Source organism: Myxocyprinus asiaticus, chromosome 3 (genome assembly GCF_019703515.2).
Source record: "Myxocyprinus asiaticus isolate MX2 ecotype Aquarium Trade chromosome 3, UBuf_Myxa_2, whole genome shotgun sequence".
In the NCBI taxonomy this organism is placed as follows: domain Eukaryota; kingdom Metazoa; phylum Chordata; class Actinopteri; order Cypriniformes; family Catostomidae; genus Myxocyprinus; species Myxocyprinus asiaticus.
The window spans coordinates 21,901,361-21,918,105 of record NC_059346.1 but is presented as its reverse complement, the minus strand read 5'-3'; the positions used below and the strand labels follow the sequence as shown (position 1 = coordinate 21,918,105).

The window sequence follows — 16,745 nt, the reverse complement described above, 5'->3', positions numbered from 1 at the left end:
GGATTAGCCAGTCGTTGAGATAGTTGAGAATGTGAATGTCCACCTCCCTTAATGGGGCAAGAGCTGCCTCTGCGACCTTCGTGAAGACACGAGGTGACAAGGACAGGCCGAAAGGGAGGACCTTGTACTGATATGCCTGACCCTCAAATGCAAACCAGAGGAAGGGTCTGCGTCGAGGTATAATCGAGATGTGAAAGTACGCGTCCTTCAGGTCTACCGCCACGAACAAATCTTGATGCCGGACGCTCACCAGAATGTGTTTTTGCATCAGCATCTTGAACAGAAGTCTGTGTAAAGCCCGGTTCAGTACTCGCAGGTCCAAGATTTGCCGCAACCCACCGGCTTTTTTTTTTCTGGTACAATGAAGTAGGGGCTGTAAAACCCCTTCTTCATCTTGGCCGGAGGGACAGGTTCTATCGCACCCTTCCGTAGGAGGGCGGCGATCTCCGAGCGCAAGGTAGCAATGTTTTCGTCCTTCACCAAGGTGAAGTGGATACCGCTGAACCTGGGCGGATGCCTGGCGAACTGAATTGCGTAGCTGAGTCAGACGGTACGGACCAGCCATCATGATGGATTGGAAAGTTCAAGCCACGCATCCAAGTTCCGCCCGAGGGGGACCAAAGGGACAACGTCGTCAGACGTACCGGCAGGTGGGGCCTCGCGGCGGGGCGGAGCTCGAGGTGCCACACTATGTCGTGGCCGTGCTGAGTCTAGGGACATTGAAGCACTTACCTGGCTCCTTGTGACCACCCCGGAACAGCCTGGGATGGGGGAGGAAGAGGCCTGTCCTCGCAAACCGTGGAGACTGTCACATCGGGGGTGGATGTGTGCCACTGCTGGGCACGCAGGGGCAGGGAGACTGCCGCTGGAGCACCAATCCTGCAAGGGAAAAAAGGTGAACGGTGGTCGTGATGACGACCGTGCACACCGGGTATGTGACCCAGGGAAGGAGGAAACCACTCTTTTGCTGAACTGTCGGGTACCGCAGCCACTTGGGCATGCAGCAAAATCAAATGAAAAGGCAGCAAAAGATTCTCCACCTGGCCCTCCACCGGGGGATGGAGTGGTCTTACTACCAGCTCCAGTGCAGTGGGTTCCGTCGACCCTGGGTCACCCGTCTCAGGGGCGCTTTTGACGACCTTCGTGGGTTCTTGGCGGCCAGCTGTGAGATGGGTGGCGTCTGCTTCCTGCGGTGGGCTCCACGCCGGGGCCGGGCCGAAGGGGTGGGCTGCGGCGGAGCCGGTGCAGTCACCGCAGGGGGACGCCCTTGGTGACAAGCAGACGGGGTGCGGGATCTTGAGCCGCACCGGGGCAGGATATGCTGGATAGCCTCCGTCTGCTGCTTCACCGTCGAGAACTGCTGGGCAAAGTCCTCGACGGTGTCGCCGAATTGGCCAGCCTGGGAGATAGGGGCAGCAAGGAACCGCGTCTTGTCGGCCTCACCCATCTCGACCAGGTTGAGCCAAAGGTGGCGCTCCTGGACCACTAATGTGGACATCATCTGCCCGAGAGACCGCGCCATGACCTTCGTCGCTCGGAGAGCGAGGTCGGTCGACGAGTGCAGTTCCTGCATCATATCTGGGGCGGAACTACCCACGTGCAGTTCTTTTAGCACCTTGGCTTGGTAGACCTGCAGGAGAGCCATGGCGTGCAGGGCAGAGGCAGCTTGTCCAGCAGCGCTGTAGGCTTTGGCCGTCAGGGACAACGTGAACCTACAGGGCTTGGACGGGAGCTTTGGGTGTCCACACCAGGTGGCGGCATTCTGCGGGCATAGGTGCACCGCGAGCGCCTTATCCACCGGGGGAATCGCCGTATAGCCCCTGGCCGCCCCGCCATCGAGGGTAGTGAGGGCGGGGGAACTGAGAAATCGGGACCTGGCAGTAAAAGGTGCCTCCAACGATTTTGTCAGCTCCTCGTGCACTTCCGGGAAGAAAGGCACTGGAGTGGGACGCAGCTGCTTTGAGTGGCGCTCCGAGCCCAGGAACCAATCATCGAGCTGCGAGGGTTTAGGGGAGAGTGGAGGGTTCCACTCTAGCCCGAGTCTCGCGGCCACCCGTGAAAGCATGTCCGTCATCTCTGCATCAGCCTGTGACTGGGCAATTGTCTCTGAAGGGGGGAGCCCAGCTGAGACTTATGTGTCCGACTGGACAAGCCCGCTCTCCGATGCTGCGCTCGAGAGCTCATCAGCTTTGCGGGCTCCGAACAAGAGGTCGAACTTGCCGTGAGACAAGCCGGCAGACTCATCCGGAAGCCCGATCGGGGCAGACGAGCATGCTGGGGAATGGGAGGTCCGCTGGGGATACCCGGCGGAGGCGGTCCCATTGGGGTCCCCAAATTGCCCCCAGTGCTAGCCGTGCTGGCCTCAAACCCGTAGGTAGAAGGACCGAGGTGGGGAGCCGCTCTTTTTTCTGCCGAAGCGCCATCAGATCCAGCAGAGGTGAATGAACAGTCAGCTCAGTAGACATTGACCGTTCGGCTCCGAAGAGAAAATCTGAATGAGTGGTTGCATACCAGCTCCTTTTATACCTGTATGTCCGGGGGAGTGGCACGCAAATACCACTCGCCAATTTTCATTGGCATTTTATCAAAGACCAGAGGTGTCTCGGGCTCCCAAGAGTGACCCCTAGTGTCACTACATCGACACAACGTCGAGTGAGTGACAGATAGGGAACTTGCTTGCTTCTGCTCTGACAATGTTTCCCAACCTGAAAACCTCTGGAATGTGATCAAGAGGAAGATGGATGGCCACAAGCCATCAAACAAAGCTGAGCTGCATGAATCTTTTCGCCAGGAGTGACATAAAGTCACCCAACAGCAATGTGAAAGACTGGTAGAGAGCATGCCAATACACATGAAAGCTGTGATTGAAAATCAGGGTTATTCCACCAAATATTGATTTCTTAACTCTTCCCAAGTTAAAAGTTAGTATTGTGTTGTTTAAAAATTAAAATGAACTTGTTTTCTTTGCATTATTTTAGGTCTGAAAACACTGCATCTTTTTTGTTATTTTGACCAGTTGTCATTTCCTGCAAATAAATGCTCTAAATGTCAATATTTTTATTTGGAATTTGGGAGAAATTTTGTCAGTACTTTATATAAGAAAACAAAAATGTTCATTTTACTCAAGCACATACCTATAAATAGTAAATCCAGAGAAACTAATAATTGTCCAGTGGTCTCTTAATTTGTTAAGCTGTGTATTTGTACATATTGGAATATTTTGCAATAAACGTAAAATATATTGTTTCTATACTTATAATCAACAACCTAAAATCTATAATTTTATATATTCCCATCATTCTTTTATTTAATTACATCATTCTCAATGCCTCATGGTATTGTAGTTCATGCCCTTGTGAAAGACGGTAAGTACACCGTCTTGTACCTTTGTCTTTTTGTCTGATTTTCAAATATTTTTTTGCCTCAAAACAAAGTTTATAATGTTTTGATTCACCTCCGAGCTGGTTGCTTTAGTTCATGGCTACAAATATTTTATGGAGTATTTTATGAGGATTTTTATGCAAAAAGTGTGTGTGAAAAATTATTCCGGAATCCCGACAGCTGAAAAAGTGAGCGGGCACTGTTGTGATCTATAGTGGACAGGTAGCTGTTCAGATAATAATAGCAATCACACATAATTCTTCCAGTTGTGCCTTGCCTTAAAAATTTGTATTCTAAAAGTATTCATAATATGTTACTTTTTTATATTATATATTCTGAATACATTACTGAACACATTTAAGAGAATGTATTTTGTATTCAGCCCAGAATACTTTCTTAAAGTATTCTGCCCAACCCTGATTATTCCTTACATAGTAAGGAATAGTACACCGAAAATGAAAATTCTGTCATCATTTATTCACCCTCATGTTTTTTAAACCCATTGAACTGATTTTTTTTTTTTTTTTCAATGAAACACAAAAGGAGTTATATGGGAGAATGCAAGCCTCATTCACCATTCACTTTGATTGTATGGAAAAAAGATATAATGAAAGAAAATGGTGACTGTTTAATCTCTGTAATGCTAAACACATGTAAACCAATGTATTTTTGTTTGCACAGCAATTAAAAAAATTTCTGAATAGTTACTTCTTGTTTATGCATGCATGTTTTGCAGTTATGCTTCCCTGCTCTCCATCACAAGTACACATGAGCACATGATCGGTTCCTCATTTGCACTATTATATAATTACATTTTAAATCAGCTTCATAATATTGTCATGCAGAACAATCAACCTTAGAACCTTAGTAAATTGTGGCCTGGTGGAGTATTAAAAAGATTATTAATGCATGTCAGAAAGCCACAGCACATATTATCTATGCCGCCAAGACCAATTAGGTCCCAGTGCTCCCCCACATTGGTAAATTACAGCTCTGTGTTGATGGGGTTAGGAATCATGGATGGTCACGAAAACCCTCAGGGTACGGGGTTAAATTTAGCCCCTTTCCAGGAATGGTGGCCCAGAGGATGTGTGCCAGGGTGTATGGTGCTGGCTCTCTAGAGCTGTGTGATGCTGACTGGCATGGTGACTTTAGCCTCACTAACATGCACTGACAGCCATTCCACCCCTCTGCACACAGCATTGTAATATCAGAGAGAGAGAGAGAGAGAGAGAGAGAGAGAGAGAGAGAGAGAGAGATTTCAAACACCCTTTATTACAATAAATATATTACACAAATAACACATTAAAAAACTGCCAAACAATCTTCAAAATGACAATTTATCTTAAAAAAATAAGAAAAATATAATTTATCTTCAATAATTTCACACAAAGCCCCTTTAAGGCACCAAATCAAATCAAAAGACACAAGATCATTCACAGATCTTGAGTGCCTGATGTCTCAGGGAAATCGGATCCTGCTATACGTTGTACATGACCAGTAGTTGTTAAACCAGCAATGCAAAGAGTGCTTTCTGGTACAGCAAAAGACATCTCATGTAATAAGTCCAAACATGAGCCAAAAACCAATGGCTTCTGCAGTAACCAGTACAGAGAATTTGTATTGTTTTCCCTTTGAACTTTTAATAGAGACTAGACTTTAAAAAGATAACGATAAAAAAAATTAAAAATTTGATTGTTTTAACCTTTGAGGGTCCATCCAGAATAAGGTTTTATCCAGTCCTAATCTTTCGATACTTCGCAGTACAGCAAAAGCTGCAGCCTTCAAGTTCGATTCCACTGAGTCTGCCAGTAGTCTTTGCACATACTGCATGCGAAAAGCTGCTGTTCTGCTCTGCAAATGTATCAGTCCATGTCCTCCTTCATCCTTAGAAAGATATAGAACACTTTTTTGCACCCAGTGCAGCACCTGACAGAGCTGACAGAAAAGCTACCGTAACTCCGATAACCACTCAGTTGTACAATTGTAGTGAGCAGAATAGCATCTCAGAATGCACAACACATCAAACCTTGAGGCGGATGGGTTACAACAGCAGAAGACCATGTTGGGCACTTTTTTAGGACCACATTGTTCGAAATAAAGTGCTAAGTGAGTTTATACAAATGTACAGTATAAGTAGTTTGAGAGTGTAGGGAGACTAAATCGATTGCATCATTTACAATGTGTCATGTGAGTGTTGGTCGTGAATCTCTGATTTGTGGATATTTCTCTGCTGGATCATGAGTTGTGTAGTTCTTCACTAGAAATTCCACTATAGAAATTCCACTACAAAACACATTTTAATACACTGGTGGTGCAGAAATTACACAGTTGTGGAATGTGGAAAACAAATATCCCTGAGGCTATCTGATGTCTGTTACAGGTTTCCAATATATCTGCTTTTCAAGAGCAAGGGCAGGCACAGGGGCTTGGAGGACTGGATTATTTATGGCTCTGGTGAGCCTTGGACCACAAAGCACTTACATGTATACCAAAAATAACAATAAAGCAGACATAGACACATTTGTTATTTTAGGTTTACGCCATGCAGACACTTTCTAAGTGTACGTGAGAAATGAGACTGAGAAAGCACATCAAATCTTTCACATTTTAAGACTGGACTCTTGGGATGGCCAGAGCTCTTTTATTACACACTGTCATTTGCCCACATTAACATCTCCGCACAGTCAGATCCCTTTTGGGAGCTTTCCCCATTTACATTCCATTATTTAAATTACCTCACGAGCGGAGGAATTAATGACTCAGGCTTCTGATGACAAGCTGCTGTTGCCAGCTTCACTTAATTAGAATAATCTATCTCTACCGGGGAACATGACTGTCTAAATATTGGTCCTTTGAGGGGCAAAAAGGATACATGCACCAGCAGCTGAATTATTTTATTTTTTCTAACAATTTTGCAATTGTTATTTTTCTATGGTAAAGTATCGGAACCATAGTGGGATTTTGGCAGGCAATTTCGTGTCTTATTGCTTAATTAGTGGCAAAAATGGGACTTTGGAATGTTAATTACATTTGATGAAGGCCTATGCTCACTGCAGAGCGAGTTATGAATCTGTGCCACTTGCTGACCCACAGAGAAATTACCCACTGAGCATATAACAATGGAGGAAATCTCTGACTGTACTCAATCATTAGCCAATCTACTGAATAAAACTGGAGATGTCTTTAAGGAAAAGCACTTCTGTCATTATTTATTTACAGTGTATGCTGTTGTGTATGGCAAAAGCCGTGGAAAATTTTTTGCTAAAATTCTCCTTTTGAGTTCCACAGACAAAATTACATATGGGTCAGGAACAACATGAGGGTGAATAAATGGCATAATTTTTTTTTCGGTAAACTATTCCCTTATGACTAAAAACAGAAATCAAAACACTAAAAAAAGTAATTTGAAGTGCCTTTTATTTTGTTTCAGACACTGTCAATCACATAATCCAGAGCACAGAGGGAGAGAACAAGAACCTGCTCTCTTAAAAAGAACACACACTAGTTCCAATGCAACAAATGTATAAAATGGATTCCTCCATCTTAATGACAGAGAGGTGATAATTATTTGTGTTTGTTAATATTAAAATCTTTATTAACATTATGTCAGATTACATCCTGCCATGTTTCGTTGAGTAATCTTTATAGAAGATCTCTAGATCAGAAAGTAAGGAGTTTCTTCCTGTCTTCTAATAATTTTATTGATTTTGTTATTTAATAAACATTGACATCTTTCTATCAAGAGTAAAATAGAGTCATAAATTCATTCATTGAAAAGTAAATTTAATTACCATTGCCACTTTTGTCTCTTTGTAGAAAAAAAATGTTAGAAAAAGAAAATGTAATTGATGCAAATGTAAACGCATCAGAACATACATGGTTTTGCTGCTCATTAATGACAATTGAATAAATATATCTAATATATCTTCTAAAACACAAGTAATTTTAAATATTAGAATATTATCAAAGACCAACAATAACAGTAATTTTGTATGTACATTCTAACCTGTTTTCACATGTAAAAGGAAACATGTACAACATATTGTAAAATATGTGACAGACAACCACATGAAGGGACAGCTGCTGCATCTGTTTTTTGATCATATTCTAAAGAGTACACTATAAGACTTATTTTATAATGCAACCCCAATCAAATCTATTAAAAACTTAAAAAAAAAAAAAAAAAAAAAATTTAAATATTAAAAGCCACACCATAAAGTGGAATAAGTTCACATTTGTTGTGAGTTCACTTTTTTACAAATAATCTCAAATGCCCATTCATCAAACACTCCTTAACAGCTATCTAGTTCACACATACATACATTAACAAACAAATCAAGAAAATGTTAATTTTGTAGCACCCTGCCCCAAATGCCCAAATTCCTGTAAGGCCCAAAACACATTATATTCCAGTAAAACGTGTATTTTTTGCACACAGAAACAACAAATACTACATAAAACATGAAACATAAAAGTGAATGTGGACAACATTTTCTATAGACTGCATTCTCTTTTTATGACAGTTTTTGTTACAATTTTCTTCTATTAACTATTAATTTGGCATTTTTTTAGACAGATATTGCTTATCTTCGAAAGTGACCACAACTACCGTATTCAGTCATGCACACAACAACTGACTGAGATTAGATATATAAAATTATGGTGAGGGAATTACCAGATGAGTGTCACTAGAGGAAGCCATCTCTCCTCCAGAGAGTCAGAGCATGATGGCTGCATTGAGTCATGATGAAGAAGAGGCTGGGAGGTGGAGCCAGAGAGTTTGGGGATGATAAAGGCAAACTTTAAGAGGATATTCAATCTTCTTTTGCAGTCAAGTTGAGAGTTAGACAACAAAATGGAGATGGATGAAGAGAGAGAGAGTGAGCAGGGAAAGAACAGAGGCAGAAAATCCTGTGCAAGCTGATCACAGCTTGTATGACATCAATCCAATCATCGTGCTTTTCTTACGACTCACTGGACACACAGCTGACTTTTTAGGCTAAAAGAAGGAAAAAGAAAGGAAGTTCAGATGATTCATCAAATATCTGCAAAAATCTGATATTTTGTGTATTGTACATTTGTTATTTATGTGTATTGAATGGATTGCAAAATTTGCAACACATTTAACACATTGATATACACTGTAATCTTTTTTTACATGTAATATTGTGCTGTATGTGTTTTTTAGATGCTGCTCTGATAGGGTCCTTCCACAGATCTGCAAAAGGCCAGTCTTGCAGGGGCCATTATTTATCTTAACTACAGTAATAAAAATATGACATTATGTGTATGTTGCATGTGTTAAGTTCTTCAGGTTGAACTTAGAAATAAAATAAATCAGAAGGAACATTGTTGTTACTAGATGGTAAGGATGTGCAAAACTACCAATTTTCATAATCGACTATTAGGTCGGTTGTCAGTATTAAGGATAATAATGTATAATTAGGCTCCGTTATGTCAATGTGATGCTGATCAGATGTGTTTCAGAGGGATATACGGACACTAAGCGCAGCACTTCAACATCATAAATAATGGATATTCAATAAATAGGCTAAATAATTATAACAACTTATTGCACAAAGCTATCAAAGTAAGAAATAAGAAAGGCTCCAATAGAGAATGACACAAAACCGCTTATGTGCATCCTGAAAGCAGAATGACGAGATCCTTGTTGCACATTCAAAAGCACAGAACTGCAAGATAATATTGCTGGTACATATCTAGTACATGACATCAAGCATTTTAACCTTTATAACTGAAACTATTTATTAAAGCAGTGGCACACAGAATCAGCAAAAGGCTTCAATCTTTCCACAACACCTCACAAATACAGAAATGTTACTCACAGCAGAGGATTTAACGTCCAACAGTGATTACGTCTTGTAATGTGTTGTTGATGCAAAACTCTGATGGCTGTTACAGCAGAGGTTAATAAATGGACTAAACTTAAAGCATTAAAGAGTTGAAACTTCTTGCAGGGTTTTACTTTGCTGACTGTTATTCACTTTTAAGCACAGAAAGCTATAATCATGCAAAAACACTTTCCAAGAAGTTGCATCTCTCAACTAATTTGAGAACTGCTCCTTCCATTAAAAACACCACTAAAAATATTAATGTTAGTAGTCAACCTCACTAATCAACTAGTTAGTTGTTGGATGACTAGAAGGTTAGTCTGCCACCGTAGCACATGACTACTAGGTGTTCTGGTTTATCAAAAGGAGGTACTTCTGAAATGTTTGAGAACCACTTTACCACACTAAACCCTTCAAATCCCTCCTATTCGACACAGTCATCTCACCAGAAGGCTCAGGAACAGCATTTCGAAGCTCAGCTTTAGCACCTGGAGTGGTTTTTGTTCACTCCAGCACTCCAATGTCTCTATCAAGAAGGTTAAAGCTAGGCAAATGTCAAAACACTATAAATGTACCCCAAACTCAGCACAAAATTACTTGGCCATTTCCCCCCTGTAATGACAGGTGCTGGGAAAATCTGTGAAAAATTACCCTTGAAAAAAAGACAAGTGTGCTGTGTAAAAACATAAGGATGTTATGTCATTACACATTACCATAACACTGACTTTCATGCTCTACACTGATGCAACAAGAGAAAAATAAGTGGAGATATTGCAGTAAAAGATGAAGGGGGAATTTATGCTTCGGGCCGATAATGTTCCTGCAGTATCATTTCTATAACCTGCAAACCATGAATTAACATGTCATGAAAAATGTGCAGTGAAATATTGTTGTGACTTTCCACCTTTTTGATAAATCTTCAAAAAAGAACAGTGAAGCAATAGAAAACCTTTGTCTTCTGGCTGTCAATAAATGTTCCATTGCATTGAACTGGATCAACACCATGATATATAAATCGTGGAACCAATCCAAGGACTCAAGTTTGAAGAGTTAGCAATCAGATATGAAGCCATTACACTTTGTCATCTAGTATCAGTTGCTTCCACAAGCTGAGTTGTATACAGCACAGTATGTGCACATCTTGCAAGTTTCAGTTGGCTTGTGTTAAACAAATATGATGCTTTTCTGTATTTTCTTTACAACTGCATTGTCTGGATAAAATACCCACAGTTAAAGGATCATTATTCAGGTTGTGAATCTGAAGGACAGATGCTAAAATTAAAACCCAATAGCATTCCAAGACATTAGAAAAAACAAATGCATAAAATGGGAAAGGAGTATAAAAATGATTGGATATACAAGTGGACATTGTTGCTCCAAACCACACAGAAGCTGCCTAAAAGGTTGTCATTCAAAACCTTTCACACAAACAGGAAAGGAACTTCAGCAGCTGCACCAGTAAACCATAATGAAGAGTTCTGCAGAACACTGCCTATAGTATTTGAGTAGATGCAGAAAAAGAAATCATCAGGGGCCTTTCTCACTGAACACGTTTTTGCAATTGTTTTTCTGTGTAAACATGCGCTAGATGGACATTTTTGACTGTTGAACTGGATAGGAGCATGTTTTTTAGATGCCATGCCAAGTTTAAACTAACTTCCAACTTTTAAAAAACACATCTTTATTTCTCCCTAATTTGAATGCCCAATTCCCAATGCACTCTAAGTCCTCGTGGTGGCGTAGTGACTCACCTCAATCCAGGTGCCTTCACATCTGAGACCATCAATCCGTGCATCTTATCACATGGCTTGTTGAGTGCAATACCGCGGAGACATAGCGTGTGTGGAGGCTTCACGCTATTCTCCGCGTCATCCACGCACAACTCACCATGCACCCCACCGAGAGCGAACCACATTATAGTGACCACGAGGAGGTTACCCCATGTGACTCTACCCTCCCTAGCAACCAGGCCAATTTGGTTGCTTAGGAGACCTGGCTGGAGTCACTCAGCACACCTCAGATTCGAACTCGCAACTCCAGGGGTGAAAGTCAGTGCCTTTACTCGCTGAGCTACCCAGGCCCCTTTAAAAAACACATCTTGAGATACCTGCTTTTTGTTCTTTTCTGTCATGGTACGCTAACAGAAAGAGGAAAGAGGACCCAAATGCTAGAGAATAAAGATGGGCAACTTTTGATTTTTTTTTTTTAAATACAAAAATTAACACAAAACTCTCGAGGGAAAGAAATCCGAAACCGAATATAATAACAAAACTTTCATGGGAGATAGAAAAAACAAGAAGCAAAAATAAACGGTCAAAATAGCAAACAAGAAAGAATAAACAAGACTAGAAAAAACACAACTAGACCAACTAGAAAAAGTAGAGACAGTGAACTGGCAACAGACAGAGCACACAAGAGAGAATAAGTAGGGAGAGAAATCAGGAGGGATAACGAGCAGGACAGGTAAAGACCATAACTAATAATCAAACAGGTAACAAGGCAAAATAAACAGGTAAAATGAGAAGGCGGGGTATCAATAAAGACAAAACATACACAAATGCACAAGGAAATGAAAACACACAAAAGTGCATTCACATAACATGAGACAAAACTCAAGAGCCTGGACTCAGCCACAGAGTAAATAAACCAATCCAACCGAAGTGGCTGAATCCAGACACAACACATAAAACAGACATAAAACACGTACATGTCAGGGTTCTTCCCAAAAGGGAAAAAACCCCAAACTAAGGGCAGAACCCTGACAGTACCCCCTCTCAAGGGGACAGATACCAGACATTCCCAAAACTACACAGAAAACAGTAAACGAAATACATAATAAACAGATGGAGGGGAAAAAAACAGAAAAGTTCAAGGTGGGGCCGGTGAAACAGACCAGGGCAGAGCCGGCGGAACAGAACGGGGAGGGGGGAAATAGGACAGGGCCAGCAGAACAGTCCAGGGCGGAGCTGGCGGAACAGATCAGGGTGGAGCTGGTGGAATAGACCAAAGGGGGGGGGGGGTGTGGAACCAGGACATAGCCGGTGGGGCAGTCCAGAGCGGAGCCGGCAGGGCAGACCAAGGGGGGAGGGTGGATGAACCAAGGATGGGGCCCCATGTTAGGGGTGGGGTCAGGTGGCCTGGGAGGAGGGTTCAGGTAGGGGGCAGGATCCGGTGGCCAGGAAGGAAGTTTCAGGTTACTGGTGTATGGCAGGTGCTGGTTACTGGGCTGAGCAACAGACTGGTGGATTGTGACTGAGAGATTCTGGCCACTGGACTGAGCAAAAGGCTGGTCGACGGCCACTGGGGACTGGACAGGATCATTGAAGGTCACAGGGGACTGGACAGACTTGTCGACAACCACAGGGAACTGGACAGGCACGTCAACAGCCTCATGGAACTGGACAGGCACATCAACAGCCTCATGGAACCGGACAGGCTCGATGACCACGGTGAACTGGATAGGCTTTGCGGCGACCGCCATGGTCAGGAGCGCTGGCAGCGATTGGGAAATGGCCTCCATGGCCGGGAGCGCTGTCAGCGACTGGGGAACGGCCTCCGTGGCCAGGAGCGCTGGCAGCAACTGGGGAACGGCCTCCGTGGCCAGGAGAGCTGGCAGCGAATGGGGAACGGCCTCTGTGGCCAGGAGCACTGGCAATGACTGGGGAACGGCTGCTGTGGCCAGGAATGCTGGCAGCGACTGGGGTACGGCCTCCATGGCCAAGAGCGCTGGCAGTGACTAGGGAGCAGCCTCTGTGGCCGGGAACACTGGCAGCGACTGGGCTCGGGCACCTTACACTGCTTCCTTCTCCTCCTCCGAACGGTTAGAAGCACTGCAGTGGGAAGGGCCTCCTGGCGGTCGGCAGTGGGAAGGGGAACTGCAGCTGACCCATTCTTCCTCCTCCGTTTAAGGGACATAGGAGGACTGGGGATTGGGCTTGTAGAGGGTGGGACGATGTTGAGGTCTGTCTGGGGAAGCCCCTCTTGGGATGAGAGTTCCATCTCACCATGATCGAAAAGGTGATCGACAAAATTCCAAAAGCCCAAACACCCAAGCTTCTCCATCTCCCTCTGACTAAGAGGCATGTTGAGGCGGGAGTTAAAAACCTCTTTAAGGTCAGCCTAATCATAGTCCAGCTCGTCCACTGCAATCAAAAAGTCACAAGCAAAGTCTTTCAAGTCAGTTCCCCTCTGAAAGACGTTGCGCAGGTGGAGGAGCTGAACCATGCGTTGATGGATGGTAAAACTTGTGGAGGGAGATGGAAAAAAGAAGATGCACATCTTGTCTCTGCTGGGTCCAGAAATATCCAGTTCCTACTGTCACGGTATTCTAACAGCATGAAGAGGAAAGGACCCATATGCTAGAGAACAAAGATGGGCATTTATTGAAAAAAAAAAAAAAATGAACACAAAACTCTCAGGCTGGAAAGAAAACTGGAACCCAATATAATAACAAAACCAAACAACTGAAAACAGAAACAAAACTCTCATGGGGAGAGAAAAAACAAGAAGCAAAAACAAACGAATGAATAAACAAGACTAGAGAAAACATGACTAGATTGACTAGAGAAATTAGAGACAACGAACTGGCAACAGAGAGAGCACACGAGGGAGAATAAGTAGGGAGAGTAATCAGGAGGGATAACGAGCAGGGCAGGTGAAGACCATAAACTAATAATCAAACAGGTAACAAGGCAAACATGAGGGCAGGGTATCAATAAAGACAAGACAGAAAGAAATGCACAAGGAAATGAGAACACACAAAACCAAGTACATTCACATAACATGAGACTAAACACAAGTGCCTGGACCTGCCACAGAGTAAATAAATCAATCCAACCGAAGTGGCTGAATCCAGACACTCTGGCAACAGTGACAGTTTGATTTATTTATATAACCATTTTACATTAAAATGATTATTTCATCATGATCACACAGGAAATTGACATGATGTTTCTGAATATACTCTGAAATTGACCCCATATTTCCGAATTACTGACAGGCGTCATCCCTCACCAGACATTTTTGCATCAATTCGAACGTTCAAATATCTCTATGGCGCAATTTCTGCAACCCTGGTCCCGTGAAATTCAGGAAGTTGTCGCTTTCACAAACAATGGTGAGCACGTTTGAGAGGTTGCATTTTTGCTCTAAAATGACATTTTTACTAGGTTTTGTGTTTGGATTAGGGTGTAGGGTTAATAAAATATTCCTCTTAACTATTTCGTCATTTATAACTAAAAATTCAACTCGCTTTTGGTGCCACCCTGTGGACATTTCACCTCAACAACACTTCTAGCTTTGGCCACTGGGGGCAGTGTCCGAATCTCGGTTAGCACAGACCAATTTCAGCCACAGAACTTTTGTTCTGTTGTAGCCAAATTCACAGTGTTATCTACCTGATTGATTTTAGTTTCAGTTCTTTGAAATAAAAATATCAAAAAGCACTAACAATTAAATGTATATTGTATAATTTGGCAAAATGAGGAAATTGCTGAAGGATCTGATTACTTTTGATGCACTGTACATAATAAGTAACCAGAAACCAAATAATAGCAGGAAAAACAGGTAAAAGCATTTGTTCAAGACATTTAAACATGGGTCATTATGTTGAATTAAGCATCTAATTAGAGTAATGCTACAACTGATTGCATGGGGCAATAACGGCACCAGCAAGAGTACAGCAGAGTTTTAATTACAGCCTTAATCTTTGTTGCTCCATTTTTGATACAACAGACATGAGCTAAAGAGAGACAAAAAGCCCAGTGAAAACAACACTTCATGTGACATTTTGAAGGACTCTGTTGAGGTTCAGGTCACTTGATACAGTGAGAGGGAGAGGACTGTTAATCTTTGCTTTAGCAGTGAAATACCCCTGATTCCTCTCCAAAAGGCAATTTGCATTTCAGCTCTCACCACTAAAACCATCCTTCATTTCAAAATGTCAGGCCTCGGAGGGTTATATACATAAATTCTGTAGCACACAATCTCTTTAAAACAGTCCAATAAAAGCTAGGAAAACCCCACCTCTACCCCCACCCCTCTAATAAAAACCCACTTGTCTTGGTACACCGTCAAGTATAAAGTAAATGAAAATTCTCTCTTTGACCATATTTTCTGTGGCTAACTGTTTCATCATTACTTACTTTGACTATAACTTCTGTGCCTTTTATTGTGCTATAACGTCTGTTGTTCTGTGTTATAACTGTGGTGTCATAAAAATTATTTATTTTCACACAAACTTTCCTTTGTTAAAATAAAAAAAAAAAACAATGATTAGAAAGTTATTACTTTATGGGTAACTATTTTAGCATTGATTAACCATTATAGCATATACCTTTTACCTCTCTGAATCTATTTTACTGTTAGTCTATTATAAATGTATTTAAAATTTTGAATGTATTTAGTATTTTTTACTTTTACTGTCTGGGGTGTGTAAACATGTAGAAATAGACACTATTTAAATCTATTGTATTTATTTATTTATACCTTTATTTTACCAAGTTAGTCTCTTGACATTTCAATTCTCTTTTACGAGAGAGACCTGGCCAAAATGGAAGCATAAAACGTAATAACAATTAACAAAAAGAACACAAGTAAAAACAAGTTGCTAAATATAGCTGCAAGCAGTGATGATGGGCAAAAGCACCATGGATCCATTTCCACCAGGTGGCTTTCGGAAAACAATGCAAGGTGGACACATGCATTTGACATTTGACATTATTCTAAACAATTTTGAAGCAATTTGGGTAAATATAAAAGGACTATTTTAAAGTCTGTTGTAAGAGCCACACTTCCTGCTGACAGGTGGTGGTGCTATGACCATGACCCAAAATAGTTACATTCATGTATTAGCCCCCAACATACATCTCAATTTTGATCTGTATTTTGCGCCGGCACGTCCGTCATTTTTGGACATACAGATAAATATAAGACATCATTAGAGACTATAAAGGGTCTACTTTTATTTGTGTACACTCACAATAACAACAAAACCTTGTTGCTTTTGTAAAATAAAGAAAATAAACAGGGTGCGCTTTCAGCCGTCTCTGTCTCCGCGAGCAACTTTCTGAAACATGTCACAAAAATGAACTGAAACTCCATGAATATTTATCACACAAACATGAAACATATGTCTAAAGAAAGCTTAAAATGTCTAATTTTAAACAAAACTATTCAAATTTAAAACAAATATTCTCCTACAATATAATCTGTATGAAACAAAGCGATAATACAGTATCTCCTGGCTCAGCTAATGATCCCTAATGTGATCACACCCACCAGCAGAGCGTGCTATTCATACGGCAATGTGCTGAGGTGATCAATGCAAATGGTAAGAAGAAGAGCGGGAATCCGACAAAGAACATTTGCATTTTGAAGAGCGACTTGGTCCAGCCGAGGATACAATTTCGGATGAGTAAGTCATTTAGTTTTACTTACATATTAGTTGACATGCTATTTTATATAAACATGGACATATTTTACTAGTTGGACTATTTCCAGACTTGCCAG

At 41.8% G+C, this 16,745-nt stretch overlaps 1 protein-coding gene across 2 annotated transcripts in view; it reads right to left on the bottom strand.

Annotated features, from left to right (window-relative positions):
• Positions 1–6,818: 6,818 nt before the first annotated feature.
• The window catches only part of zmat4a (zinc finger, matrin-type 4a), a 196,607-nt gene continuing 186,680 nt past the window's right edge, over positions 6,819–16,745 (bottom strand). For both annotated transcript variants that reach the window (XM_051678013.1, XM_051678022.1), the window contains one exon: positions 6,819–8,383. In XM_051678013.1, coding sequence (XP_051533973.1) covers positions 8,356–8,383 — 28 coding nt within the window. In that variant the 3' untranslated portion in view covers positions 6,819–8,355. The remainder of the gene's footprint in view (positions 8,384–16,745) is intronic.